At 51.1% G+C, this 27,107-nt stretch overlaps 1 protein-coding gene across 2 annotated transcripts in view; it reads left to right on the top strand.

Moving 5' to 3' along the window:
* Nucleotides 1-364: 364 nt before the first annotated feature.
* The window catches only part of ASB18 (ankyrin repeat and SOCS box containing 18), a 65,451-nt gene continuing 38,708 nt past the window's right edge, over nucleotides 365-27,107 (top strand). The window contains exons 1-3 of one of the 2 annotated variants that reach the window (XM_079132288.1): nucleotides 365-640; nucleotides 19,008-19,130; nucleotides 22,717-22,984. In XM_079132288.1, coding sequence (XP_078988414.1) covers nucleotides 436-640; nucleotides 19,008-19,130; nucleotides 22,717-22,984 — 596 coding nt within the window. In that variant the 5' untranslated portion in view covers nucleotides 365-435. The remainder of the gene's footprint in view (nucleotides 641-19,007; nucleotides 19,131-22,716; nucleotides 22,985-27,107) is intronic. The other variant, XM_079132287.1, reaches the window with a different exon arrangement.

Raw genomic sequence — 27,107 nt, 5'->3', positions numbered from 1 at the left:
CTTGCATTCTGTTGAGTTTCAGGCACGTCCACTTCACGGTACCCACACTGTCCTTTCAGATGAAGTAGAGGGTGTGGAACAGAATAACAAAAAACGTTCCTTTCTACAGAGCAGAGGGGCCCAGCCCCGTGTGGGGAGAGGTTCCAAACTTTCAGGATAGAACCTCATTTTGACAAAAGGAGACATTGTTCAACCGCGCTCCCAAGAGCTTTCTTTTCAAGCGCTGCCCCTTCCTCGCCCAGCACCCACTAATACGTCCACCACCTGCGTTTAGAATGGCTCCTCCCTGTGCTGGGAAGGTGGCCTCACAGCTGCCTGGGAGGGAGCCACAGGAGCCCTGCTATTTATAGCCCGCGCCACTCACTCCCCAGGCAGCTGCTGACTTTGGCCCGAGATTAGAGGAAGAGAAGGACTGGTCCGCACACAAACATCGCTATGTCCTGCTCGGGTGACCCGCCCGATTACCCTGTGGATTCAGACTTGGTGAGGAGATTAAAGACTGCCCTGGACGCCAAGGATGAGGGGGCGCTGAGGGAGCTGATCTGCACAGAGGTGGAGCCGGTGGACGCGGTGATCGAGCTGGCCAACGACGACTGGATGAAAGACCCCGTGGCTCAGCTGCCCCCAGGCGCGCTGCTCGGTAACCAGAATGAGGCCAGTGGGGGAGGAAATGGCTCTCTCCCCGGTAGGGTGGGCCATGCGTGGAGCAGAGGGGCCGAGGGCGGGAAAGGGCAGAAGACGTGTGCTTGGGTGTCAGATGCCTCCGTGTATAAATACCGACCTAAATAACTAACGGAGCCAGAGTCTCCAAAGAGAATGGATTGATTCTGGATGGGCGTTGTAATGGGAGCACACGGGCCATAGTGAACCGTGTGCAAACGAGGCGGCAGAGGCCAGGGCGGAGTTGAAGGCAAGTGGGAAGGGTCCCACATGTTCACACACTGATCCTTGACTGCAAGGATCAATAGCCAGCATGGCGTCTGGACGAGGTTGAACGGGCAGTGGCTGGGCAGATGGCCCTGCAGAAGCATTTTCTGTGCAAGGTCACGGTGGCCTCTGCAAGGCTGTGGCTCTGGCGGAGACTTGGGTGAAGTCTTTGTTTCTGGGCGCACGTGTGGGGCTCCCTCCTTCACACCCTCCTGGCATCACTGCTTGTCAGACTTGACACAGTGACTTCACCTTGGTTCTGACAACTCTCACAGACACAGGTGCACACTGCACGCAGCCTGGGTAGGCGCGCTACATGAGCACAGCACAGCACCCCGCAAAATAATTAGAAAGGAGGAATCATCCTGGGTGCCCCGTCCAGGCAAGTGGCTGTGCTTAGGTCTCTGTTCTCCCACGCGGGTCCTTGTGCAGGGTGGACCCTGCCGCCTTATGGCCGTATCACAGGCAGCGTTTGGGGCTCTTTCTTGAGACCTAAGAACCTATTTTCCACACTGCCACCTACGCTTCCAGATTTCAGTTGCGTATTGTGTTAGTTGGCTTTTTGTTTCTGTCACCAAAACACCTGACGAGAACGACTTGGGGAGGAAAGGTTTGTTGTGGCTCACCCTTTCAGAGGTTCGGTCCATGAGCAGCTGACACCACTGCTCTGGCCCAGCTGAGGCAGACTATCAGGACAGAGGGTGTGGAGGGGCAAGGCAGCCGGGCTCCCCACAGCCAGTGAGCAGAGAGAGAGCAGGTGCAGGGACGGAACGTAGACGGCACAGGCCCGCCCTCTGCAGCCCACTGCCCCATCACACTCCACCTGCCCAACAGTCCTGGCTCTTTCAAATTTTGAATCCGTGGAGTGGATTAATTCACGGGTCAGGTTGTGGTTCTCATGACTAAATCTTGATTGTGGAACACCTCATGTCCAAACCATGGCACCTGCGGAGGTGACTGATCACAAGACACTTAAGCCAAATGTCTACAGGAGGAGGGTATCGGTTCCTATAAATAATGCTGTCATTAGCGTCTTCATCAGAATTGACATGACTTCTCTTATTTGGGATTTGTCCTTAGGATGCATTGCTAGGAGCCCATTACCGGAATGAGAATCTAAAATTTCCTTGAGTGTGTTTCAAGTTTTCCATAAGGACTTCTCTTCCCTCTGACAGCGAGCCGTTTGCCAGGACCCCCCAACCATGAGCACGGCAGTAATGAATCCTCACGTCTGAATCGCCAACTTAATCATTGCATGTGTGCAATTCTTTGCTGCCTGCTCGTCCATCCATTCTTTACTGGCCAGGACAAAGGACTTCACCTTTCTTTAGAGGCCTCTTGACGTGAGATGTGACTCTATCTCTTTGGGTGCTTTCTGTCATTTAGTAGGACTTCCGCACATAACAGGTATAACCCTGGTCGTGTTTGCTGAAGATGTTCTCCCTGGTCCGAATCACTTTTAATCATATTCTGCTGTTTTCTAGCTGGTCCAGTGTCCCTGTGATGCCAGTCTGGGCCTGGGGATGTTGAAGGCTCCTCTCTGCTCAATAGTCAGAGCTCCAGGGCGTGTGCATGAATGCTCATGCACGGCACGCATGTGCACACGTACACATGCGTGTGTGTGACTCCCAGGTGCACCCATGCAGGAGGAGCAGCCCCAGCATGGAACACGCTCAGGACATGAGCCAGGAAACAGGGCTTTCAACGAGATGCAGAGAGCAGTCCAGGCTGGGTGTCTCGAGGGCCCCGTCCCCCACTCCCACCCCCGAGGCTGCGTTCTTCCTGGGCTGCCTCTCATTGGGGGTTTAAAAAGCTGTGTTAGGCTTTAGGGAGAAACTACCCATTTCTTCTCTACCTTGATCTTGCTAACAGCTGGGGTCCATGGTCCCAGGAGCCATGATCCCAGACTCGATGCATGTCTCCAGGAGGTGGCCCTGGGGCTGAAGGCGGCCTTTCTGATCACAAGAGGCAGTTTGACTAGGAGTGCTCAGCTCTGTCCTCTGGACTTGCCCTGCAAACCCACCTTGCTAACGCCCGTGCCCGCCCTTGAGGCTGATCTTTATGAACTGCATCAATCCACCTCTGCCCTCTGGCTCCTGTCGGGCGCAGCTTATGGAAGGTGCTGGAAGGAGGGGTAGGGGGAGGTCATTTGCTCCCTGGGCCCTTCCCTGCCAGACAGCAGCTGCAGTTTGGCGACACCCTCCTGCTGTGGACCCCGCTCCTGGCTGGCAGCACCTTCCTCCTTACTGGCCCTTCAGGTGCAGGAATGGAGACTCCCCCCATGGCTCCTGCCACCCTGCTTGGCCTCCTCTCCTGTGCCCTATGGTCAGGCCACTGCTCTCCACACACCCTCCTCTGCAAACCCGTCCTGGCCGGTGGAAAGTCGGTGCGTCTGGGATCCTCCCTCATTGCTTCCCACGTTGCCGTTCGTCCTGCTGAACCTTGGCTGCCCCTCCTTTGCTACATGCTTACACCAGTGAGATTTGTGTGGGGAAGCCTCGTGCTCTTCCCAGTGAATCCACCAGCTCATGGACACCGCCGTACATACAGACCATTCCCGGCCAAACGGCAGGGTCCAGAGCACAGGGCCAATGAGAGGCTGAGGACATACGTTAGGCGCTCAGTCTGCTCGGGTCACTTCACTGCAGGGTGATGGTATGTGTGAGCAGGGGTGTGGTGGGGGTGTCTCAGTGATTTCGTCGCAGAGAGAGCAGGCTGCTGAGGTCGGACTTGCACGTGTGGCGTGCCACTCTGGCTGAATTGGGAAAGTAGGGCTGAAGGAGACAAAGAAGGGGAGGAGGTGGGTCCAGTCGGGAGGGGACAGCAAGGGTCTGGGCTCAGGCAGTGGGATAAGCAAAGATAAAGGGACAAAGACGGGAAGAGCAGGGTTGCTCAGTGGGAAGGACTTGTGTGAGGGGCAGGAGGCAGAGGGATCTGTGGGTCTGTCACGTGTGAAGTCTGCTCTGTGTGTGACGGGTGGAGAGTGGAGAAGGAACTCGGTGAGCACGGGAAGCTCCCTCGCGGGAGCCTGTGACCCAGAGGCGTCATCACCAGCAGCTCACGAGGACCAGGAGAAGCAGCTGCCTTAGAGTCAGGCTCTCAGAGTCCAGCCCAGTTCTGCCACCAGTGAACTGTGTGACCTCAAGAAAGACTTCCCCTCTCGGAGCCAGCATCTCCTTTTTTTAACGAAGACAGGAGGTTCGAGTGTGCTCCCCAGAGGTCCTGGAGCTTCTGAGAAAAGTTCCAGGACGGATTGAGCTGCGAAGGGCTCCTTGCTCATCCTGCCCCCAGAGATTGGCACTGGCAGGGCAAGGGCTCAGTGGTCTACCGACAAGGGACTTTGGGAATGCAATCACACTCGCTGTGGTTTCTCATCTGACGTCAATGTTGCTTTCACTTGCCGATGACCGTGGAACGTGGAACGGGTGCTGGCAGACCCTCCCTGGGACGTGCTGGCCCGGGGTTGCAGAATGGGCCTCTTCCTTCTCCCTGCCTGAGGCCAGCATCCCAAGGACTCAGGAGGGTGCTCCTCTGCTCTCAAGGAATGCCTGAGTCCTTGCAGAACATCCCCGAAGGAATGAGATCCACCGCATTCCGAAGGATGTGTAGGGGCTGAGAATTTCTGGAATTCGTGGCAGTAGCCTTGAATGCAACCGTATGGGAACGGGCACTGGAAAGAACTGAAGATTCCTTGGGAGGAGGAATGTGAAGGTGAAGGTTAGCAGCAGCAGGAAGAGGGCTGGGTCAGGAGGGGGCGGAGCCAGGGACGCCCAGCAGGGGAGAAGGCACCTGCCAAGGGTCAAGGTGGCCAGAGTATTTGAGGGAAGAGAGGAGATTTCCTTCCCAGGACAACCTGAGTTGACAGAATTCTAGGGATCATTCAAAAGGAGACAGTGTTGCAAAAATAGGAAAAAGTAAGGGTTCTCTGCTGGTTGGCAGTCACACAGGGATCCTTCTAAACCACTGTAATTGTCCTGTGAATTTTTTATTCCACTAAATTGAACAGAAGAAGAAAAAAAAAATCATTTGTTTTGCTGTGTCCTGTCCAAGATGACAGAGGAAAGGGCTTTTCCTGGAGGCTTGCAGGTGCATGTGTGCCTGAGGCAGGCTGGAGGCAGGAGAAAGGTCACCGGTCGGGATCCGCTTCACCTGTGCCCTGGCAAAGACGCCAGCTCTCCAGCAAGGATGCGCTCGGGATGCCCAGCAAGATGTCCCAAGGGCACAGAAACCTCTGGGGTGCACTCAGCCTGCTCCAGGAGGAGCTGCTGTGGCCCCCCATGCTCTGGACTGTCCCCCCTCACTCTTGCTATGAGGAGTCCTGTGTTGCCAGCTCTGCACTCCTGCCACGGAGACCCTTGACCCATGGATGGAGTCCAGCAATGGCCGTGTACGTGAGAGAGACCCGAGCAGAGCTGAGGTCACAGCTCACCCACAGTCAGCTTCCCCATCCCCTCAGGAAACTCCCGTCAGACAACACCTCCCCTGCTCACCTTTGCCATCCTGTCCTTCCAGACCCTATTCGGGAGAGGTCCTCCCATTCACCTCCTGCCAGAGTGTAGTACCCTTAGTCTGCATTTTTATGGAAATGCATGGCTGACTGAGTCTATTTTCTGATGCTATAACAAAATACCTGAAGTTGGGTACTTTATAAAGGGAAGAGGTACTCATAGTGGCGGTACACGCCTGTAATCCTAGCTACCTGGGAGGACGCATGTTGAGGCCAGCCTGGGCAACTTAGGTGAGACCAAAATAAAATACATTTTTTTAAAAAGGGAGGGGACATAGCTCGGTGAGAGCATTTACCTAACATGCGCAAGGCCCTGGGTTTAAACCCTGTCCTGTAAAAAAAAAAAAAAAAAGGAAAAGGAAAAGAGAGGTTTATTTAATTCACAGTTTTGGCAGCTGAACCTCCAAGACAGGCAGCCCTTTATCAGAGACGACACGGTGAGAGAGGAGGCCCAGGGCCCCGGGGCCACCTTGGCCTGCTCACTTCATCACAGGCTTTCTGTTTCTGACTCGGGTCCCAGGAGGTCTGTGCCCACCCCTCTGAGAGCCAGCCCTCCGCGACGTAGCCTCCTCCCACTGGGCTGCACTTCCCAAAGGCTCCGCCAGTTCCCCAGCATCATGCTCCTCTTGGGAAGCGTGGGACCAAGCTTCCAGCAATGAGCCTTTGGAGGTGACATGAGGCCATGCCCAACCACGGCCCTGGCTTCTGCTTCCTCCCCCCACCCCCGATGTTCCAGACTCCGGTGCACCTCCTCCAGGGCAGGACCTCACCTAACACCTCGCCTGGATACCAGATCCGGAGCCTTACAAAGGCTTCGGACTCAGGGTACGGGACGGCCAGGGCCAGCCAAACTCCTCAGCGGGTACTCCGCCAGGTGGACACACTGCATTTCCACACACACACCTGGAATTCATTTTCCTGCAAAGAAATATTTAATTCTACTTTCTGCCAAAGCCAAGCCTTTACCATCTAATATTGGTGAGCACTGCATTACTGCATTAATGGTCCCTGTACCTTCATTACCAATTGGCCCACTCGGCTCCAAGAACAGAGAGGGAGAAAGGACAGAGGGGGAGGGTGGCGAGGCCCCCATATGCATCAACTGCACAATTTGGTAACTGGTGTAATCAAACTACTTAAGGAACAACTGATTACTAATTGCTATTATTAAGGATGTCAGCATCCTATGATTTTGCTGCTGATATATTATATACAAGTCAAGATGCTACTTGAATTCCTGATTGAAATAGAAAAATAGAGGCATTCTGTTGTGTTTGGGGTAATGGTATTTAAGCATCCAGAGGAAAGTTAAAGAAATACTAATTGGGTCTTTATTAAGAGATCTGTATAGGTAGAGAACGAGCCGGGTAAATGCGCAATGGATACGTGCACACACGTGAGCTGGTCAGGCTTTTGAATTACACTTCTAGTCCACAGCTGGACGCTAGGCCGTGCTTCCCTGTGCACGGGGAGGGACAGTGCCAGGACAAACAGCTGGACGTCAGCTAAGCCAGTGCAGCTCCTGCCTCCTCTTCCTGCGCTAGGAGGTGCACATGCCAATGGACAGTGGTGTAATGAGAGGGGCGAAAGGCCACGGTGAGGTGAGCTAGGGTCCCACCGGGGCTCTGCCACTACCCAGGTGATCTTGAATGAGTAGGCCCAGCTGTCCAAACCTTGATTTCCTCATTTAGAAAAAAAAATGAGATCATTCTGCATCAACTCCAAGGGTCTATACAAACTGCACTAACGTGTCAGGGAGGCTAACAGCACTCCTTCCCCCCAGGTGCCTTCCCAGGAGTGGCTCAGCCTAAAGGGGCCTGTGTAGACCTTCCCCTGCCTTCACCAGAAAAGTCAAAGGCCAGTTTCAGGTCAGCTGGGCAGTGAGGCTATCAGAGGGGAGGCTGGTGGAAGACCGGCTTCCCAGCTGTACCTACCGACCAAGCAACCATATCTCAGTTAGACCAGGAACCCGCCTTACCTGCAGGCAGAAGAACTGACAACTCAGAGCCAGTATTTTCCAGCAGAGGAAAACAAGGCTCAGAGAAGTTGAGCTCCACACGCAAGGCCCCAGAGCCAATGGGCCGACCAACCCAGTGCACTCCCAGTGTCCTGTGGGGCCTAGCTTCACCTACGGCTGCATTTGCAGGGTGGACCCTCAGGCTGGCTGAGTTCACTGGTGAGTGGCCAGTGAGGAGCAGAGTATAGCCCAGGTGTCTCCCATCTTGTATTCCAAGCCTCCTGCTGCCTGCCTAGCCAGAGGCACTGTGCAGGGATGCATGAGAGAAACGCCCCTGTGAAGCTCCCTTGACTTGAGAGCAGCTCACACATGCACACACACACACATTCATGTGCGTGAGCATAAACACACATGCACACACAACATCAATAGCCTGGAGTCCCTGGGCTCCAGTAATTCAGCAAAAGTATTCAGGGAAAAAAAAAAAAACCATGGATGGATGGGCAAGGTGCTCCTCTAGAGAATAAAAGTAGAAACTGGAAGCAGGAGGTCACCACGACAAGGAAGGAAAGAGAAGCATCCGCCAACTCAGCTGCTCACCCGGCCAGAGAACGTGGGGGCAGGGAGACCCTGCTCGAAGCAAAATGAAATTAAACCTTTCTAAGCACTTATAAATCAGCACCTAATGACACTATCCCACCACCAGCCTGAGCATTGCTCTTATTACTTTGATTCACAAGCCAGGAAAAGATCCGGAATTATGCACAAATTATTGTCCCATCTTCTTAATTAACGCTGATTGCAAAATTCTTGCTAAAGTCCTTGCTAACAGACTCAATTATGTGCTGCCTGAATTGATTCACCCAGATCAAGTGGAATTTATTAGAAATACACTTTCCTACAATAACATCAGATTATCTTTGAATATAGTTAAATTATTTAGGAATAAAATGGCTGCTGCAGCAGCCCCTACTTTAGATACAGAAAAATCTCTCTCCCCACCTAAAATTAGAATATTTCTTTGCTTTCTACGAGACAGCCCCCCAACCCGGGTGCTTATTTTTCCCAGAAGCAGGTTGGATCACACTGTGATGAGATGAGATGCACGCCTTAGAGCTAATGGTCCAGCTTCAAAGGCATATGGGCAGGAAGGAAAACCCTACAGGGTCGCGTCTCCGCTCCCCCCAGGACCAACCGTCACTGCCTCTGGAACGCGGTGAAATTGCAATTAGACTAAATCAGGATATTTTCAGAATCAAAATTGAGAAACAGGCTAATAAAGAAATAATGTATGCTGATGACATCCTTCTATTAGCATCACTCCCGAGCACACTGGAGAGTTTCGAAAGAACAAAAAGAAATGAGGATAATAGGGAAGAGGATGTTGTGCCTTCCGAGATGAAGGCGGCTGCCTGCAATGGAGGCTCTGCTTCAGAGAGGCACTCCCGCGAAACCGCTGCAAGTGGCAAGCACGCGCCCGGCTCCCACCTTCCCGCTCTGTTTTCCTGTTACCGCCTCTACCAACTTCCGCACCCAGATGTTGAATAAGACCAGGTCTTATTCACCATATCTGGGCACGTAGTAGGTCTAAAATAAATATTTATGGGTCAAGCAGCACAGCTATTAGGAATAGCAATCTCCCAGATTGGCCTGGCAAAGATGAGCTTGCTCAGAGAGGATGCAACGGACAGAAATAAGCCAAAGAGAGGAAGCGGGGTCGCCGGAGAGGCGTGGCAGGGAGAAAAACAGGGCCGTGGGACCCAGCTGGAACTGGGGTGTGTGTCTGCCTCGTGGAACTGTAGCTTGTGAGGACATGAACTCTAGACTTCGCAGCTACGCATGTTTGCAAAGGCAGTGAGGAGCCATTCAGCAGAGCAATGAGACCATATAACTTGGAAAAGAAGAAAGAAAACCGTGCGACTCTTTGACCTAGGTAGGAAGGACAGAGTGGAGGAGTGAGCCAGGACACAGGCCAGCTGTCCACGCTCGCCCTCCCAAGCCCCCTCCCTCCCTTGCTATGAGACTCCCCCTGGAAACACAAAATACTCACCCAGAAGAAAATACTGGTCTCCACTTCCCTTGAAGCTGGGGTTGGTCTTATTCTTGTCATCAATGGGTTAACAGAACATCAAGGATGACAGAAGAAAAAAAATAACCAGCAAATTTGAAAACATATCAATAGAAAGTTCCCAGTCTGGCAGAAAATAAAAAATGACCCAGGACTGTGGGATCATATAAAAGCTCTAATGTGTTCAACTGCAGCGGTAGAAAGAGGGGGAGAGAATGGACAGGAAAAACGCTCACAGAATAGCTACCAAGCTGTTCCACAAATTTGGGGGTGGAAGACGTAAGTTTACAAAGTCAAGTTGAGCAGACGGAGGCTCAATGACATCCTGGGTCTCCAGTCTCCTAAAACCAAGGAGCAGGTTTCACTGGAGTGGAGGAGGGCGACGCGTGCGGAGAAGGCTGGAACGAGAGCTTGCTGTCTGGAGGCGCGTGGCCTTCCACCGCCACCTGCAAGGGCTCGCTCCTGCCCCACCAGCCTTGCCAGGACCAGCTGCCTGGTTTTGTGAATAAAGTTTTGTGGGAGCGCGACCACCCCCTGCGTTCCCACAGCGTCTCTGGCTGCCCTCCTGCTGATTCGTCACCACAGAGACCACACAGCCCATAAAACATAGAACACAGAACATTTATCTCTGGTACTTCACAGGAAAAGTTTGGTGACCCCTGTCCAGCAGCAGACCGTTTCCATTTTCTGGCAGGAATTGGAGGAACTAACTTATCATGGGCTCCCAAGCCTGGCAGGTCGCAGTGCTGCTCTGAGCCCGCTGGGAGGCAGGTGTAGCCTGGGGCTGCTGGGCACTGAGGAGACAGCCCTGAGAAACGTCTGTCAGGAGGGGACACAGTAACTTGACTTTCATGTCTGTGGACGTGCGATTGTGTGTCTTTTTTTCCTTTTTTTTTTTTCTTTTTAGTGATTAATTTTCATTGGGTTTTGAAAGAGAATCAGTTGTAGCAAATTGGGATTTAAAAAAAAAAAAAGACCAGAAACTCCCTGGTCCTTCGCCCCGGTGGTCGAGAGAAGGACTAACTTGTGGTGCCAAGGCCCTTGTTTCTGGCCCCTCTTCTGCCTGCGCCTGCAGTCTCCTCTGCTGCCTCCTGTCCTGGAGCCTGTTGGCCACCCATCCTTCCAGGTGGCTCAGGGGCCTCGGGCCTCACAGTTGGATGCTGGGTGTTTTCTAGGATCAACACCTAGGAAGCCTGGTTGGCAGCAGGAGAAGGTGCTCTCGTGACCCACCTGGCCGTGCCTTGGCTCGCTGCAGTGACAGCTTTGGAGCTCACTGGCTTGTCATAGTTTCCCACATTGGGTCAAAATGGCAGGACCTCTCTGCCTGCACCGGGACCCGCCAGTGGATTTGACCCCATTGGGCAGGGTGCTCGGGCGAGGCGGCTCTCTGCCTCTCCTTCCAACCTTAAGGCGCCAACAGGCGCAGTAACACGTCTCCCCAGCGGGGCGTCTACACAGTGTCCAGGCCCTGCCTCGCCCCCGCTCTGAACCTCAGGCCCACTGCCTCGCTGGTTTACTTCCTACCCAGGTCTGCTCCTGACCCCTCCATCTAGCTTCCAGCTGGCCCCCTTGTCAGCGATGCCTGCCTCTCTCTCTGCCCAGAGTGACAGCCTTCAGCTCCCAGACAGCAGGAAACACGCCCCAGAAGAACACACCATCCTCGCCCCGTTTCCCCAGGCCTCCCGGGTGCCCTCCTCCCTGCCTCACCTGGAGCACCCTGTGTTCCTGCACTCTGTGCTGTGGCCATTCCACTGCGTTTGCCAGCGGACGGTGGCCACGCCTCTCCTGCCAACCTGCCACTCCTCAATGGCTAGGATCTCTACTCTCTCTCTCTTTGTGCTTCTAGTACCTGAAAAATACTCAGAATATGTAAATTCAACATGAATTTCCAAACTGTATAGAAATTTACCCTCCCACTTGCAAATTATGGAAGCATCAGCATCAATAAACTCTCCCAAAACTCGAATTCTAAAAAATCTTTCATAATTTGGTAGGCAAAAAAAAGTTTAACTTACATTTTAAATTAGAAAAATTTGGCATTTTGTATGTTTAATACTTTCATAATTTTAATAATTTTTCCTGTTTTTCTGTTGGAGTTTTAAAGTTCTAATTTTTTGCCAATAAAAAAAATAATTCCAACAAACTCTCAGTCCATCAGACAAAACTGGCCTTGAGTGGCCCTTTGCAGAGTTGCAAAGGGACCAAAAGAGACCCCAGGGAAACCCCCGCCCCTGCCCAGCAGCAGGCTCAGGAAACTTCTAAAAGGGGCACTGACAATGATCAGCATAACAATCAGGCAAACCAACTTCAAGAGAGAAGTATTTTGCTCCCTGTGTGAGATTCATAAAAAACAATCAGTCTGAACATGCAATTTGTCTCAAGAGGCAGAAGCTGCAATTTCATCATGTAATTAAATCCCCATGACAGTTGTAAAGAAACTCCGTCACCTTTATCAGGGAAAGCGTCCATGATATGCTTTCCAGCAATGTCCCCAGAGTCTATAAATGTCCTTCCAGGGCTATTTGCCCCAGGTTCTGCAGGCTGAGGATCTGGCAGCTCCATTTTGCACTAAGCCACAGTGGATGCTCAGTGTTCAAGGGCACCTTTGTTTCTAAGCTTCCAAAAAAAGCCTTCCTGGGCTGTCAATGAAAGCAGCACTTGACCTTTGGATAAGATCACATTAATAATGAGAAGCGACTTTGTTGTTTTGCATTCTCTGCGCTGGGCTCTGCTCGGTAGCAACATTGGAAAATAAGTTATGGGGGTGGTTTGTTCCCCCCATATTGTTTTCTTCCACATGATGGGAATGAGATTTCTTAATAATGTGAAATCAGTACAGACAATTTAAGTCATTATTAATAGATACACTTGATCTGAGGAAGTAAAATGTTATAATGTTTTGTTAAATGAGGTGTGATGTGCTAACATTGTTATTCAGACAGGAGGTTAAGATATTTAACATTTTTGATATTAATGTCTATGTGACTGACTTTGGTGGATGTGTCTTAGAAGTCATAAAAATACAGCCCTACACACCTGCCCAGCTTCTTATTTTTAAAAAATTTAAAAAAAAAAAAAAAAGCCCTCAGGGAGGAGAGGTGAAGGAAGAGTGGACTTTAGAAATTTTGCAGTGAGATTAAGACCAGGGAGAGGGGGTGAGAGTGAAGCCACCATCAGGTCTGTGGCCACCATGTTGTTGGGAGTAATGTCATCCCAGGGCCCCGTGGGGTTTAGAACACCACCATCTGCAGACACGGTCATCCAGGGAGGGCAGGTTGACCCCACCAGCAGTATCCATGGGTGCAGGTGAGAAAGTGAGGATGGAATCTCGCGTGTCCACGGGCTCTGGCTTCCTGCCCTCCTCTATCCAGTTACATGGACCTTGACTCCAGGAGGAAGTCAGATATTTTCCAATGACCCAGGAAAGAGTCAGAACCTTGGCCCAACCCAAGAACCCATGAACATGAGAAAGTGGCAGGGGCAGCGGCTGCCTCCGAAACCCTCCTCCCTTCACGGAGAGTTGCTGCCTGAGAAAGCAGCTGGCTGCCATCCAGCAGCCAGCCAGCCCATGTCCAGATCTAGCTGGACTGTTCCACAGAGCACCAGAAAAGCTGACCCAGAGCTGCTGGGGGAAGAGAACACTTGTCACCTCAAAGACAGGAGGCCATCGTCCCAATGTTGCTGAGAAAATCATTACTCTCAAACACTATCATTCCCGGATCCCATTAGAATTTCAAGATAGATTTTACCTTTTTCATCTCATTTGATCCAGAACGAAAAATCCCTCTTGTCTACATGACAAGACTCGGTTATGAAAAACTAGTTTTTATGGTCCTGTAGATAAAACATTATGCTTATTATTTAAGTCCTAAGAATATTCTTTGCAGAATTACAACTGAAATCCAGGTACTATGTGGCTAAATTTTGAAGAAACTTAGTCTATTCACTGGTCATCCAGACGAAAGCTGAGCATCCTGTTCTGCTTGGATTTTGCCTTCCTTTTCCCCAAAATTCTTTCCACACTCTGTAATAAAAGGCTGCAGAAACTACCTGCGTTTGCTACCCTGCCATGGTCTACCCACACAAATGAGGTTCCTCCGTCAAAGAGGTACCACTCGGTGGTTCATTTGAAGAACTCAAGGGCTAAGTGTACTTACTGATTTAGAGAAATCTGTAATTCGCCAGAATCCCGTTCTCTCGAGGAGGGCACTGGATTTGTTCAGGAGCAATTTCTCTACCCGGCTCCCTGGCGTAGAAGCTGAAACCCTGCAGGGACTGAGAAAGCATGGAACCACACTGCAAACCAAAGAGGGAGGATTTTAATGGTGGCACCAGAGCGCGAGGAAGCAGAGCCAGGCTGGAGAAGGCAGGATGAGGCTGTGCAAACTGCGATCAGCCCACTCGCCCCCAGCCCAGCCATGCTCTTTCGTGCTGGTAGTGGGTTAGTGTAAAAACACACCCAGCAAGGAAGATCAAAGGAGCTGATGTGTGCACCAACCAGCACGGGGGCTGAGCAGAAGGGACAGAGGTGGAAGGAAAGGCCAGGAGGCCAAGCTGGGGCTCTCCAGTCTTCCCGCCAGGGCCTCAGTGACGGTGTCCCCGAGCGCACACCTGGCTGACGGTTTCTCTGGCTGCACAGACACGCTTGGCATGTTGTGAAACAGCTTCAGTGACTTGCTGCATTTATGCACTCTAAAAACGTGGTTACAAACATCAGCTCACCCACGGCCCCAAACACTTCTGAGCTTTGCAAAGAAGAAAGAGCAACATCTAGGAAGAGCAAGAGGAGAGCCACAGCAATGAGTGGCAGCTTGTGCCCCAAGATTCACAAGGAAACAGGATCCTGCGTGCCGGAGTTAGGACATCAGATGGGGGCATCTCTGCTCTGGCCTGTTTCCTCCTTCAGAGCCCTGCCCCGGCCTGCTCCAGGCCCAACTCTGCACGTGCTCAGGGTGGGGCTGAAGCGGGCTCCGCAGCTTCCTTTCTGGGCAGTGGTTCTCAGCCCTGCTGCCTGTTAGCAGCACCTGGAAAGTTCCCAGCAGCCCTGAGCCCATGCTGAGCCCGACACACACCAGAGCCTCAGCCGTGGAGCCGGGCAGCAGCCATCGTCAAGCTCACAGGTGCTCCGTCTCACAGCCGAGGTGTGGGCCTCTCTTTGGTAGGCGTCGTGTGTATTATTTCTCCAGGTTGAGTTTTTCAACCAGGTCTTCCTAAAGAAAGAGGTTGGGGTCCTGTCTCCTGAGGTCATGCAAAGTGCACCCTGAAGAATCCGCGTGCGGAGCTCCTGTTTATTAGCCAAAGCCAAGGAGGCTGGAGCGCTGCCCGCGGCCGGGCGGCAAGAACTCCTCATGGGGGCTCATGCTTGTGGGGCACAATGACCCTGTTTAAGGAGAAAAATAAGGCCCCAACTGCACTACCTGCTGCGTCCCCAGGTGTATGTTTCCTGGCACATCATGAGAACATCCTGTTCTGTCGCTGGGTCAAATGTTTTCTTCGTACTAGCAAACAAGTTAGTTGTTTCCAACATGCTGTGCCATCGTGAAGGCCTAACCTCACGCTGCCCTATAAAAGCTGTACTGCGCAAGAACAAGGCAGGCTGCTGCCTGGCAGTCTCCCCGCCCCCCATCAGACAGACGTCAGTGTTAAGGCTCAGTCTTCATGCGTAATTGCAGGACAGAAGGCTCAGCCATAGCTGGTTCATAGCAGAAAGACACATAGTTTTTCCACTCCAAAAAGTTTTCATACCACTTTGCATCGAAGATGGACATACACACGCTTGCTGCTATATCCCCTCCTCAGCAGCGAATGACCCAGACACAAGAGACGATCCTTCTGGTCCCCTTGCCGTGTTCTTAGGGACCCCCGGAGCTCCACGTGATCCCAGTCCTTTTCTAGATATTCCCAAGCCATCTTTTTCATAATGCCCGAGGGCTCTTTCCCAGGGCTCATGTGAAGTTTGTGAACCTGAGGAATCCAAATTCTTTTCCATTCGACAACTGAAACTCCAGTCTTCAGGTCCTTCGGTTCTATCCAAATTTCCTCAAAATTTGGGGCAACTTCTCAGCAAATTTACTCTTGAAAGAAACTGAGTTTTCATATGGACTTACATTAGCAGAGAAGAGAAGAATCGAGTTGAGGCTATGCCTTGGGTTTGACCAAGCTGCCAGGGACAAAGGTGATAAAAATGACACGAAAATGGCTTGAACCAACAAGGTCTGGACGGGCAGAACTGGGTGCAGCAGGCAAGGGGAGCCCAGCCAGGAGCACTGGGTCAGGAAACGGTGACACTTGAATCCCTAAAGGATGTCACCCAGCTAGTGAGAACGAACGGTAACGGACGCTTGTCTACTGGGGTTCCCTGGCCATTGCTTTTGCCGGTGTGGTCCTTGCTGGCCGGGGTACTATCATTTATACTTCTGAATCTCCAAAACCTCATACCCTGAGACCCCTAAAACATAAAGATTACATGAATGTTTATTGAATGAATACATGAATGAAGGGTTGGTTTTCAGGTTTGTTTGTCTAATGTAATAGTCAACAATGTATCTATTCCTGTCTTTAAAAAAAAAGATAGCTCCGTGCCAGGCCTGTGAAGTCACCCCCATGCCCCACTTACGAAGCAGTGCTGTCTACCGTGGGCTATTTTTAAAACTCTCACAAAGCACCAAGTCTGTTCTTGACCACTACTCCCTACCTACTGAAATCAAGCTTGGATATTTAGGGAGTTGTTGACAAAAACACATGGGAGCTAAATTTAGCATAGGAGGCAGCGCAGAATGGCTTTCCCCTGGACTCACCTCAGAGCCCCACCCCTTTTAAAAATACCCCATGACGAATTAGATCAGGTACAAAAAAAAAATCCTCCAGTTTAAAGTGAAATGAAAACTCAAACAGGGTCATATTAAAGTGGAGCTTGAGCCAGCCTATAATCCCAGCAGCTTGGGAGGCTAAGGCAGGAGGATCATGAATTCAAAGTCAGCCTCAGTAACTTAGTGAGGCTCTAAGCAACTCAGTGACATCCTGTCACTAAATAAAATATAAAAAAAGACTGGGGATGAGCCTCAGTGGTTAAGTGTCCCTTGGTTCAATCCCTGGTACTACTGCTACTACTAACAGTAATGTTGTGCTTGAATAAGTCTTTCAGAAATGTATCTAGTAACAAACAATCTGCTGTAGAAAAGATGTCCCAATGGCTATGCATAAAGAAATGAAATATCCAATGAGCTTAATATTGGCGTTGAAAAACAGCAACTGCAGCTCATGTCCACATCGCCCCGACTCCAGACATAGCTGTCCTCACCAACGTGAGCCCTCTGCTTTTATGGCACAATCAGTACCCTGAATCTGCCTGTGTGAGGACAACCCAGGCAGACAGACAGGGTACCTCACCCACCACATCCTCTGTGGAGCAGGTGTGGGTTTGACCATTTGTGGGGAACCGCTGGGCCTCAGTTCAGCCTGGGCACACAATGGTGCTGGAACTCAGTCTGCAACAGGGTAAACATGCCTTCCTGAGTGAACTCCCTTGGTTGGGAATGCCTGGGAAGTGGGCAGCCCAGAGACCAGGTTATTCTCAGAAATAGCAAGCCTGTCCACTCTGGGGCTCACAGCTCTGGCGGAGCTGAGAGAGAGGAGGGAGTCACGGGCAGCCTTCGTGTGCAGAACCCAGAGGCAGGAACGTGGGCAAAGGGGGCTTAAGAATCTGGACTGCCTGGATGAACTCTGTTGCTTCTGACTTGTCTGCTTGACTGCAACACCACACAGGCACAAGATGCCTGGGTCCGGTGTCTCCTCTGGCAGCATGTGGATGGCAGCTGTATCACACCTCCCTGGGCAAATGTGTGTGTCCAGCTCTCCTGGCTGGCTGCACTGTCAGGCACAGCCCTCCTGACTCTCTTCCTGCTTTTATCATGATGCATGTGGACAGACCTGAGGACTGGTACTTGACCAACTTCCTGGGGGGAATGAGCAAGAGCTATAAAGTATGTGAGTATGTGAGAAAGAGAGAGAGAGAGAGAGAGAGTGTGTGTGTATAATAGTTTATTATTTACAATCTAAGGTGGGAAAAGAGCTTTATTTAAAGCTCTGAACTAAAATGCTTGCGACCATAAGGGTTAGAGTTGTTTGGATTTTGGAACATTTACATAGACTTTACCAGTTGAGCACCCAAATCTGAAAATTTGAAATCCAAAATACTCCAAAATCCAAAATTTCATGCAACCCTCAAAAAGGTTCAGATTTTGGAGCATTTCAGATTTTCAGATTAGGGATGTTCAGCCTGTGGTTAGTTATTAATTTTTTAAAAAAATTATTAATCTTTTTTTTTAATTGTGGGACTTCTTATCTTGAAAAGGGATGCACACTGGAAGTAACTCCCAGGCCACCACCTCAGATGAAGTCCTGACCTATGAGCTCCCCACCAAGGGACACTCATGCAGAGCCCGGTCATTGGCAGCCAGCTGGGCCTCCAACTGGGCCTGCCTCTTTGGGGCTGCTGCAGCTTCAGGTCAAATGTCATCACTGGAGGCCACAGCAACAGAGAAAGAGAATGGAACAGAAGCGAGGAGAGGCCTCGCCCACTTTACGTGGCAACGGTTTATTAGTAAGAATTATGAATGGGCATTTGCAAGGGGTTGGCCAACTCTCTTAACTTCAAGACCAGGGCGACTTCTTCCTGCAAAGAGCTGGAGAATAAAACATTTCTGGCTCTGTGGGCCACCAGTCACTGCCAAAACCACTCAATCCTGCCACACCACGTTTGAAGGCAGCAGTAGACAACATGTAAATGAATGAAATGGAGGGATCCAGCAAACTTTATTTAAGGACACTGAAGTTTGAATTCCTGTAATTTTCATGTCAGGAAATATTCCTCTTTTGATTTTTTTTTTTTTTTTTTTTTTTTTTTTTTTTTTTTTTTTTGCCCAAGCATTTATAAATTAGAAGCCATTCTTAGTTCCTAAGCCACATGAAAACTGAGCATGGAGGGCACCAACCAGGGCAGGCCCTTGGGCTCTATCCTCCTGACAGTGGGCACTACGAGAGTAACTACACTCCAGTCAGCAGAGAGGCATCTGGGGAGTCATGTACCCAAAGAGCAGGTGAAGGAGGAGGGTCCATCACGGCTAAATGTGTGCACCGGGCGTCTCCCCTAGACACGTGGAGAGCAGTTTGGAGACAGACAGATGTGTCTTTCTCTGAAGTCAGCATCTATACAGTCACAGGGGTGGCTGAGCACTGTGGCATCTCAGTGGTCACATGACCCTGGTCATATCAAGTAACCATTATCACATCAGAGTCCACAGGAGTTATAAATACACCACCATCGGGCCCCAACCAGAGGACAATTGAGTAACGACAATAGAAAAAGCTCCTGCTCCAGAAGACCATCCTTCCCCTCCTGAAGAACTGTTCTGAAATCAACTGCTCTGCAATGGACAGACGGCCAGAGCCAGCCAGAAGAAAGCTTCAGATCTTTCAGAAGATGGAAAAAGAGCCTCAGGTTAGAGCAGGGTCCCCGGAACTGGAGTACCACGCCGCGCTGGTGGCAGGAGACCTGGACCATCTTCAGTCTCTCACAGACCAGTTCTTCCAGGATGCCAACGTGATGTTTGAGATCAGTAAAGATGAGATGGAGTGGCAGGTGAAATCCCCAGCGACGTTTGGGCTGTCAGGTACATTTGGGCTGCCATGCCTTTAAAGCTCAGCTGCGTATTTCTAAGAAGCTACTAACACTCTCGGAACGTTCGGGGCACGTGTGTTCGTTGGGCAAGTGGACAGACACTGTGTTTAAGGAGAGTCTCTAAGCAAAGGACGTCTGTAAAGGATATTTGGTCTTCCTGGGTTTTCAGATGTGGGGTTTTGGTGATGGGATGTGAGAGAGGCAATTAGAAAAGCAAAACGGCTGGTGAGAAATGCCTGTCTGATGGCGCTCAACCTGCCTCTTGCCTAGAAAAGGGGGCCTGGTTTAGGTGCCGACCTGCCAGCACCTACACTTGGCAGCTAGGGAGACCAGAGCTGGAGGAGGAAAGTCAAGCCCCTGGCACGCAGCCCTGTGCAAGGTCCTTCTATGAATCCATGGTTACCACAGCCACAGAGGAGAGGCTGGGACACAGCTGGCATCCAGGCACACAGGACCAGAGGCCCATAGCAGACCTTCCTCCTAGCAGCTAGGAAAGCCAGAAAATGGGAAGAAACGGGAAAGGAACCTGAGGTTCTTGTATCATATCTGTCTGAGTACACCCTTGCTGCCAGGATATGGTCACCTGGGTCAGGCAGGCAAGCAAGCCCCCAAGGGAAGACATGCCTCCCCCACCTCTCCCTGGATGTGCAGATACTTGCTGACCACCTGGCTGCATCCAGGCTTCTTTTGGCTGGCAGGTGCACTGGGACCCCACCTACCCGGGGCTCATGTGGTAGAATCCACCACAACTCTGCCAGACCATGGGAATCAGAATCTGCTGCCAGTGGGCCAGAGGCCAGTGTCCCATGTCCCTGACCTGTGAGCTCTGGCAGGCAAGGAATGTAGAGAGCCCATGTCCAAAGATCCAGCATGGTTTGGTTTATACCTCACACAGCGGGAGGGGAACACCATGGAAGGACTATGCAGTCCCTCACCCACACTGAGGTGACAGGGCTGCAGGGAAGGCAGGTGTCAGTTGCCATTGAGCTCACTGCCTCCCAGCTGAGCCTTCCTGGGCCTCCTCTCCTTCACCTGCCCCTGCCGCAAACCAAGAATGACATCTGCTTCAATGGTTGAGCCATGTCTGTGTTGTTCTGCAGGCTGAGGACTGAACCCAAGGCCTTGAACATGCTAGGCAAGCTCTCCACCACTGAGCTACACCCACAGCTCTTTTTATTTTTTATTTTGAGGTAGGGTCTCCCTGAGTTCCCCAGGTTGGCCCTGAACTTGATCCTCCTGCCTCAGCCTCCCAAATAAATGGGATTTCGGGTGAGCACCACCATACCTGGATGCCACCTTTATTTTTTTAGTCACATGCTTGCCAGCCCTGCCCACACACACATATGGTCAAGCCTCGAATCTCAAACAGATGCTGATTTTAACCCATCTCTTACACGTCTGAATCCAGTCTGGGCTCTGTTTTCCTCAGTAATCTTCCCATTGCTAAGCTCTGCTGCTTTCTGTGGCACACATGCATGACAGAAGGCAGAGCCCACCAACAGAGGAGGCACCGGGAAATGCAGCCAGAGGCTTAGCGCTGACCTGAGGCCTGTGCACACTGGGGAGGGAAGATGGGGCAGCCTGGATCCCAAGCTCTCCACACAGCTCCCTGAGTTTCCTGCAGCAGGAACAGCCCTGTCCGAATGGAACGGTGCACCTGCTCTGCACTCTCTGCACAAAGACTTCCTGGTGGCCAGTTCCAGCCCCCTGATGGCAGCCCTGGGGAAAGGTGTGCTCTGGATATAGCTTGTGGGTTCACAGTGGCTGACCCCTGCAGCCCACGGTCCCAGGAGGGTTTGGCATGAGGAGTGCACACTGAGAATCTTCAATCCTTGTTCCTCCTGATGGAAGACCATCCAGGGCCAGGGAATTATGGGAAGCTGACTCAGACTTTTTTTCTGAGAGGGCCGCCTTAGAATCCAGGCTCTCTTGGCCAGGTGAGAACTCCTCATGCTCTTCCAGGACCTGGGGAAGGTGCTGCTCTACCTCCAACTGAGTCAGATACCCACCCACGGTCTTTCCCATCAGTCTATGGACGAATTCAGGAATCAAGGCTAGGCCAACAGAGCGGATGGGGAGGACTTAGCATGCCCTGCAAACGTCAGTAAGTAGACTTCTTATCCCAGGAAAACAAATAGGACCAAAGAACCAAGAACAGGCCCTGCAGGAATGTAGGGTACTGCTGTCGTTAAGGATTACACCCATCCTCCCCTCTTCAAGTCTGATTCAGACACCAGTGGGAAAGGCAGCCCAATCCCATGCGAGACCCTGTCCCCAGGGCCTGTGGCCACCATCACTCCACAACAGGCCCCTGCCTCCCCCCACTGAGTGGGCACAAGCTCCAGGCTGGGCCTTTGGGCCAAGGGGCAGGCAGGAATCGTGCACCACACGCAGGTAGGTAATTAATGAATGGTCTTTCAAAGCTGCTCAGCATGGGTCTTGGGAAGGCGGTGGCCAGCAGAAAGGGCCTCCTCTGCAGCTCATTACGGCCACAGTATCGATTCTCCCATCATTATCAGAAGGCCTTCCTGCCATGAGAAATCCTTGATGTGTATTCACAAGGGACCAGCTCCCCCCATTTCCACGAGTGCTCCTGGCTGCTAACAACCTTCCACGGGCCTTTTGAAAGCACCAAAGTTTTCAGAGAAGTGAAATGTATAGCACCTGCTCCATTCATCCCTCAAGAAAGAGCAACCCTATATATACACACACACCCCTAAAAAGCGCAAAGAAACAAACCAGAATTGTGCTGAATGTGGACGGCCACATCAAAGAGGCCTTCTAAAACTCAGCCACTCCCAAGGGGGCTAAACTTTCTCCCAGTTCTTTTCTTGGGCAACCTGGGTGAAGCGGGTCAGTTTGTTTTGTCTGTTGGTCTCCTTTTAATGATAAAGAGGTTAAGTTTGGCACTCAGCCTAGACAGAGCTAAATTCTGGAAAATTCCACAGACCACCCTCTCTCTCAGGTCATCCCTAATTCAGAGCCTGGAAAATGTGAATTCTGCCCTTAGATTCCCCCTGTGTGTTGGAGGGGTGGGCTTTTAACTACTTGACCCTTACCAGTTTTCCCAATCGCCCTGACATCTGGAAAAACCCTCTTCCTTCCCAGTACCCCACTACCCTCTCTGTTTTAGCGGTACCTTTTCTCTTTCTCTCTCTTACTCTCTCTCTCTCTCTCTTCTCCTCTCTCTTCCCCTCTCTCTCTTCCCCTTTCTTCCCCCCCTTCCCCCTCTCTCTTTCTATCTCTTCTTCTCTCTCTCTCTCTCTCTCTCTCTCTCTCTCTCTCTCTTCTCCTCTCTCTTCCCCCCTCTCTTCCTCTCTCTCTCTTCCCCCCTCTCTTCCTCTCTCTCTCTTCCCCTCTCTCTCTCCTCCATCTCCACCTGTCTGGCTCAGTGTGTCTCACAGCTTTCTGTCCCGTGCGTTTGTCTCTGCTTCTACACTCTCGGGTGTGTCCCCCGCATGCCCACCTGGTACCTACAGCTAAGCAACGGCTTCCCCGCTCCTTCCGCCTTAGTGCAGCGCAGCCCCACGGGTTCCCCACACACCCCATCCACTTACACCTTACCCCCCTCCTTCCAGGCCTCTGGACCTTGGAGTACAAGCGGGAGCTCACCACGCCCTTGTGCATCGCTGCGGCCCATGGCCACACCGCCTGCGTGCGACACCTGCTCGCCCGCGGCGCTCAGCCCGACGCCAGCCCCGGAGGCCGCAGCGCCCTGCACGAGGCCTGCCTCGGGGACCACACGGCCTGTGCCCTGCTGCTACTGCAGCACGGTGCCGACCCCGACCTGCCCAGCGCCGAGGGCCTGGCGCCCCTGCACCTGTGCCGCACGACCGCCTCGCTCGGGTAAGAGCGCCCGGCCTCGGCTGAGCTGGGGACGGCCGCGTCCCCTGGCCCCGCCCACACCTAGGACCCGGCCTGGGGACCCCGATCCCGGACTCTTCACCCTGGACCGGACCCAGATCCGCCGGCCCCTTCCCCAGCCCCTGCCTCCCATCCCAGGTCCAGGACCCCTGACCCTGAACCCCAGAGCCGCCCCGGCGCGCGCTGGCCCCGCCCCCAGGCCCCGCCCCGCCGCCGGCCCCCGGGCGGCTTAATTAGCGCTTGATTGCGAGCGGGGAGGCGCCACGCCGCGGTAATGAGCGCACTGATCACGCCCGCAGACGCGCGCTGGAGAATGCTAAAAGGCCGCTGGCGGGGTTGGAGGCTGAAAAATTAGGGTTTTTAATGATAATTTTATGCAGAATAATTGTCACAGTGTGACATAAATGGTTAGCTCCTCGGGCGGGGGCTTCCGAGGCCCGCGGGAAGCGGAGCCGTGCGGCCTCGCCCCCACCCAGGCTGCGCGCCCACACGCGGTCCCCCGACCGCGTCTCCGCCCGGGACCGCAGCGTCGGGGAGAAGCGCGGCGCCACGGGCGGCTGCACAGGACTGCGTTCCCGTCCCTGGCCCGCGCCTTTACTCAGGGGTCCCAGCCCCGGCCCTTGGGTTGTGCGTGGCCTTCCCCTTGGTGTGAGGATCCAGTGAAGTCACCCAGGCAGAGCGTTCGGTGGCGCCCTGCCGTTCCCCCGCAGCCCCCGAAGTAACCCAGGTCTCCTGCACCCGGAGGGCGCGGGCAGCCCGCAAGAGGGCTGCTCCTGGGCATCGAGGTAGGGGCGCCCCCAAAGAAGGGTCCCCCGGGTTCAGATGGGGACTCGGGCACCAGATCCCCACCAATCTGGAGAGTGAGCGAAGGAAACGGGGTTCTGGCTTTGGTAAATGTGGACACAAGCATACACGAAACGTCGCCACCCTTACCAAAAGCTCCTGTGCCGTGTTCTCTCTCCCCTCCATGCACTGAGCTGCTTTCTGGGATTTTCAGCAATATTTTTTTTTTTAGCAATTTCTAGAATTTCATGTTAATGGGATATCCTTTTTTTCTGTCTGACTTCTTTCGACCTAATTATTCTGAGACTCATCAGTATCGTGGCGTGTGCCCGTAGTTCCTTCCGTTTCATCTTCGGGTACTGTTCCATGGTGTGGCTGTACCACTGTGTTTATCCATTTACAGCTGAAATACATGTGATCATTTCCAGTTTCCACCTCTTACAAATAAAACGGCTGCTAACACTCTGTATAGGCATGAATTTTTATTTGTTTTGGATAAATACCCAGGATTGGAATGGGTAGATCATATGATAGGACTAAGAAGATTCTTTTTAAGCACCTGCCACATTGATTTCCACGGTGCCTCTTCACATTCCACCACCGATGTCCCGGGGTCCCACATCCTCACCGGAACTGAGCATTGTCAGTGGTTAATTGCAGACATTCTAACAGGTGTAGAGAAGTAACTCTTTGTGGTTTTGGTTGGTGTTCCCTGATGACTAGTGAGATTCAGTGTCTTTCAGTTTATTTACCATCCATATATCTTATTGGGTGAAGTATCTGTTCGAATCTTTTGCCCATTTTTAAAGTTGGATTGTGGTTTTTATTAAATTTTCAGATTTCTTTATGTATTCTAGGTACAAGTCCCTTGTTACACATGTAATGAACAAATATCTCCTAGTTTCTGGTTTTTATTTTCTTCTCTGAATAGTGTCTTTCAAAGAACAGAAGTTCTTCATTTTGAGTCCAATATATCCATTTTTGTTTGTTTATTTTAGGAGTTATATCTAAAACTCTTTGCATAACCCAAGCTCCTAAAGAATTGCTCCTATTTTCTTCTATAAATTTTATAATTTTACATTTTTAGATTTAAGTCTATATGGATTCAGCTCAACGTGGCAGCAGTCATATTGTGTCACTTCTGCTGTGATGGCCCAAGGTAGCCTCTTTTTCCTGCATAGTTCCCAGGCAACTATAAATAGACAAAACCACTAGAGTTTTAAGTGGAACTTTATAACCAGACCCTGGCTTCAGGGATGTGCCTGGCTCTTTGATATTAGGCTAAGCTAAACCAGGAGCAAGGATAAAGTCACTTTTGTTGTAACCCATAAATATGCCCCTCTTGCAGAAATTGCAGAAATCCAACTGGTTGTGCTGCCCCCAGACCATCCGCACTTCTGTTAAGCCAGTGCCCAATAAATTGCGCTCTACACAATCGTGGATCTGTCTGCCTTTTTTCCTTCAGCCTCAACAACTGCTTGGGGCTGGTCCTCATACTGCAGACTGGGCTGTTACCGAACAAAGTCAGTGCTCCACTTGGAATTAATTTCTGACTCCATATAGACTGAGGTACGAATTGAGGCGTTTGTTTTGCTTGTTTGGGTTATGGATATCCAGCTGGCCCAAAGCTGGCTATGCAGCTGAGCGTCCAGTGTTTGAGTGTTTGTCAAAATCCCTTTACTTTCTTCACTCTGTTCCCTTTTTACTTTTGTCAAAAATCAGGTGACCATATATGTGTGGGTTTAATTCTGGACTGTCTCCAGTACATACAAGACACAGGGAATCACTTTCTTCGACAAATAGCGAAAGGAAGAATAGCCAGAGGTGCCAGCTCCTCGTGGTCCTTGCCCCATTCCTCCCACCAAAAATGACGACATCCAAACAAAAGGAGCCAGGTGGTGGCACTGTGAGTGGAAGGTGCCCAGTGCTGAGATCCAGTTCAGACCTGGGCTGCACGGTTTATGGTCTGCAGTTCTATTCTGAGCGGGTGAGGCAGGAAGCCCCACAGCTCATCGGAACCCAGGAGACAATAGGAAACCGTCTCCTGACAGCCTCCCAGGTAGGCTCCAGGTAGGGAGGTCAGAAGGCAATGGCCTTGTAGTAGGTCCTTCCAAGCCCCGTCCAGGAGGGTAGCAGGGAGTTCTGCCAGACTCAGATGCTGCGGTCACTCAAACTTCTGCTTGTGTGACCTCTGTGGACGTGTGCAAGGGGGCCGGTGGGCCATGGAAGGGTCATCTCCCACCTCTCCTCTAGTTCGCCGATCTATCTGTGTATTTTGACACCAGTCCCGCGTTGTCTTGAAGCCTGGCACTCAGGCAGTGTAGTTGCTGATGCTGCTCTTCTTTCTCAGCTGTTCGGCTAGTCCAGCTCATTTGCATGTTCATATGAGTATTAGATTCATTTGATCAATTTCTACAAAATAACCTGCTGGGTTTTCACTGAGATTGCTATAAATCTAGAAAATCATCTCGGGGAGTATTGACATCGTAAAAATATTGAGACTTGCAACCCATGGGTATGACACACCCCTCCATGTGTTTAGGTCCTGTAACTTCTCTCGTCTGTTTTAGTTTTCAGGGCACAAGGCTGGCAAATACTTTGTAAGATTTGTGTTCCCTAATTATTTTTATATTGGAGTCATTGTTCATAATACTTTTATTTCAATTTTGAATTGTATATAGCCATTACATGAAACCAAAATAACTTATTTGTGTGTATTAACCTTGTATCTCGCAATCTTGATAAACTCACTTATTGTTCTGCTAGCATTTTATAAATTCCACAGGATTTTTATGTAGGAAATATGTCATCTGCAAATAAGCGCTTTTCCTTTTTTGCCACCCGGACGTCCTTTTCCACTTTCCTTGCTTTCTTGCACTCTCTAGACCCTCCAGTGGCAGGCTGAGTAGGGGAAGACAGACAGTTCTCCTTGTTCTGACCTCAGAGGAAGCATGCAAATGTCTCTACCATTGTGTATGATATTAGATGTAAAGGCCTCATAGATTCCCCTTTCCAAAGACAGAGCACTCCTTTCTATTCCTTCTTTGCTGAGAGTTTGTATTATAAATGGACATCAAGTTTTCTTAAATGATTTTCTCACATACACTGACATAATGTGGTAAAATTTTTTGTCTGTTAATTATAATGATTTACACAGATTGATTTCCAAATATTAAACCAACCTTGCATTCCTGGGATAAACCATACTTGGTCACAAAGTATTATCTTTTTATATATTTTTGGGGAGTAGTTTTGTTGTAATTTTTCATGTGTGTATTTATTTTCATGAAAGATATTGGTCCATGGTTTTCTCATAATGCCT

This window comes from Sciurus vulgaris (genome assembly GCF_902686455.1).
Source record: "Sciurus vulgaris genome assembly, chromosome: 3".
Lineage (NCBI taxonomy): Eukaryota > Metazoa > Chordata > Mammalia > Rodentia > Sciuridae > Sciurus > Sciurus vulgaris.
This window is presented reverse-complemented; position numbering and strand designations above follow the sequence as displayed.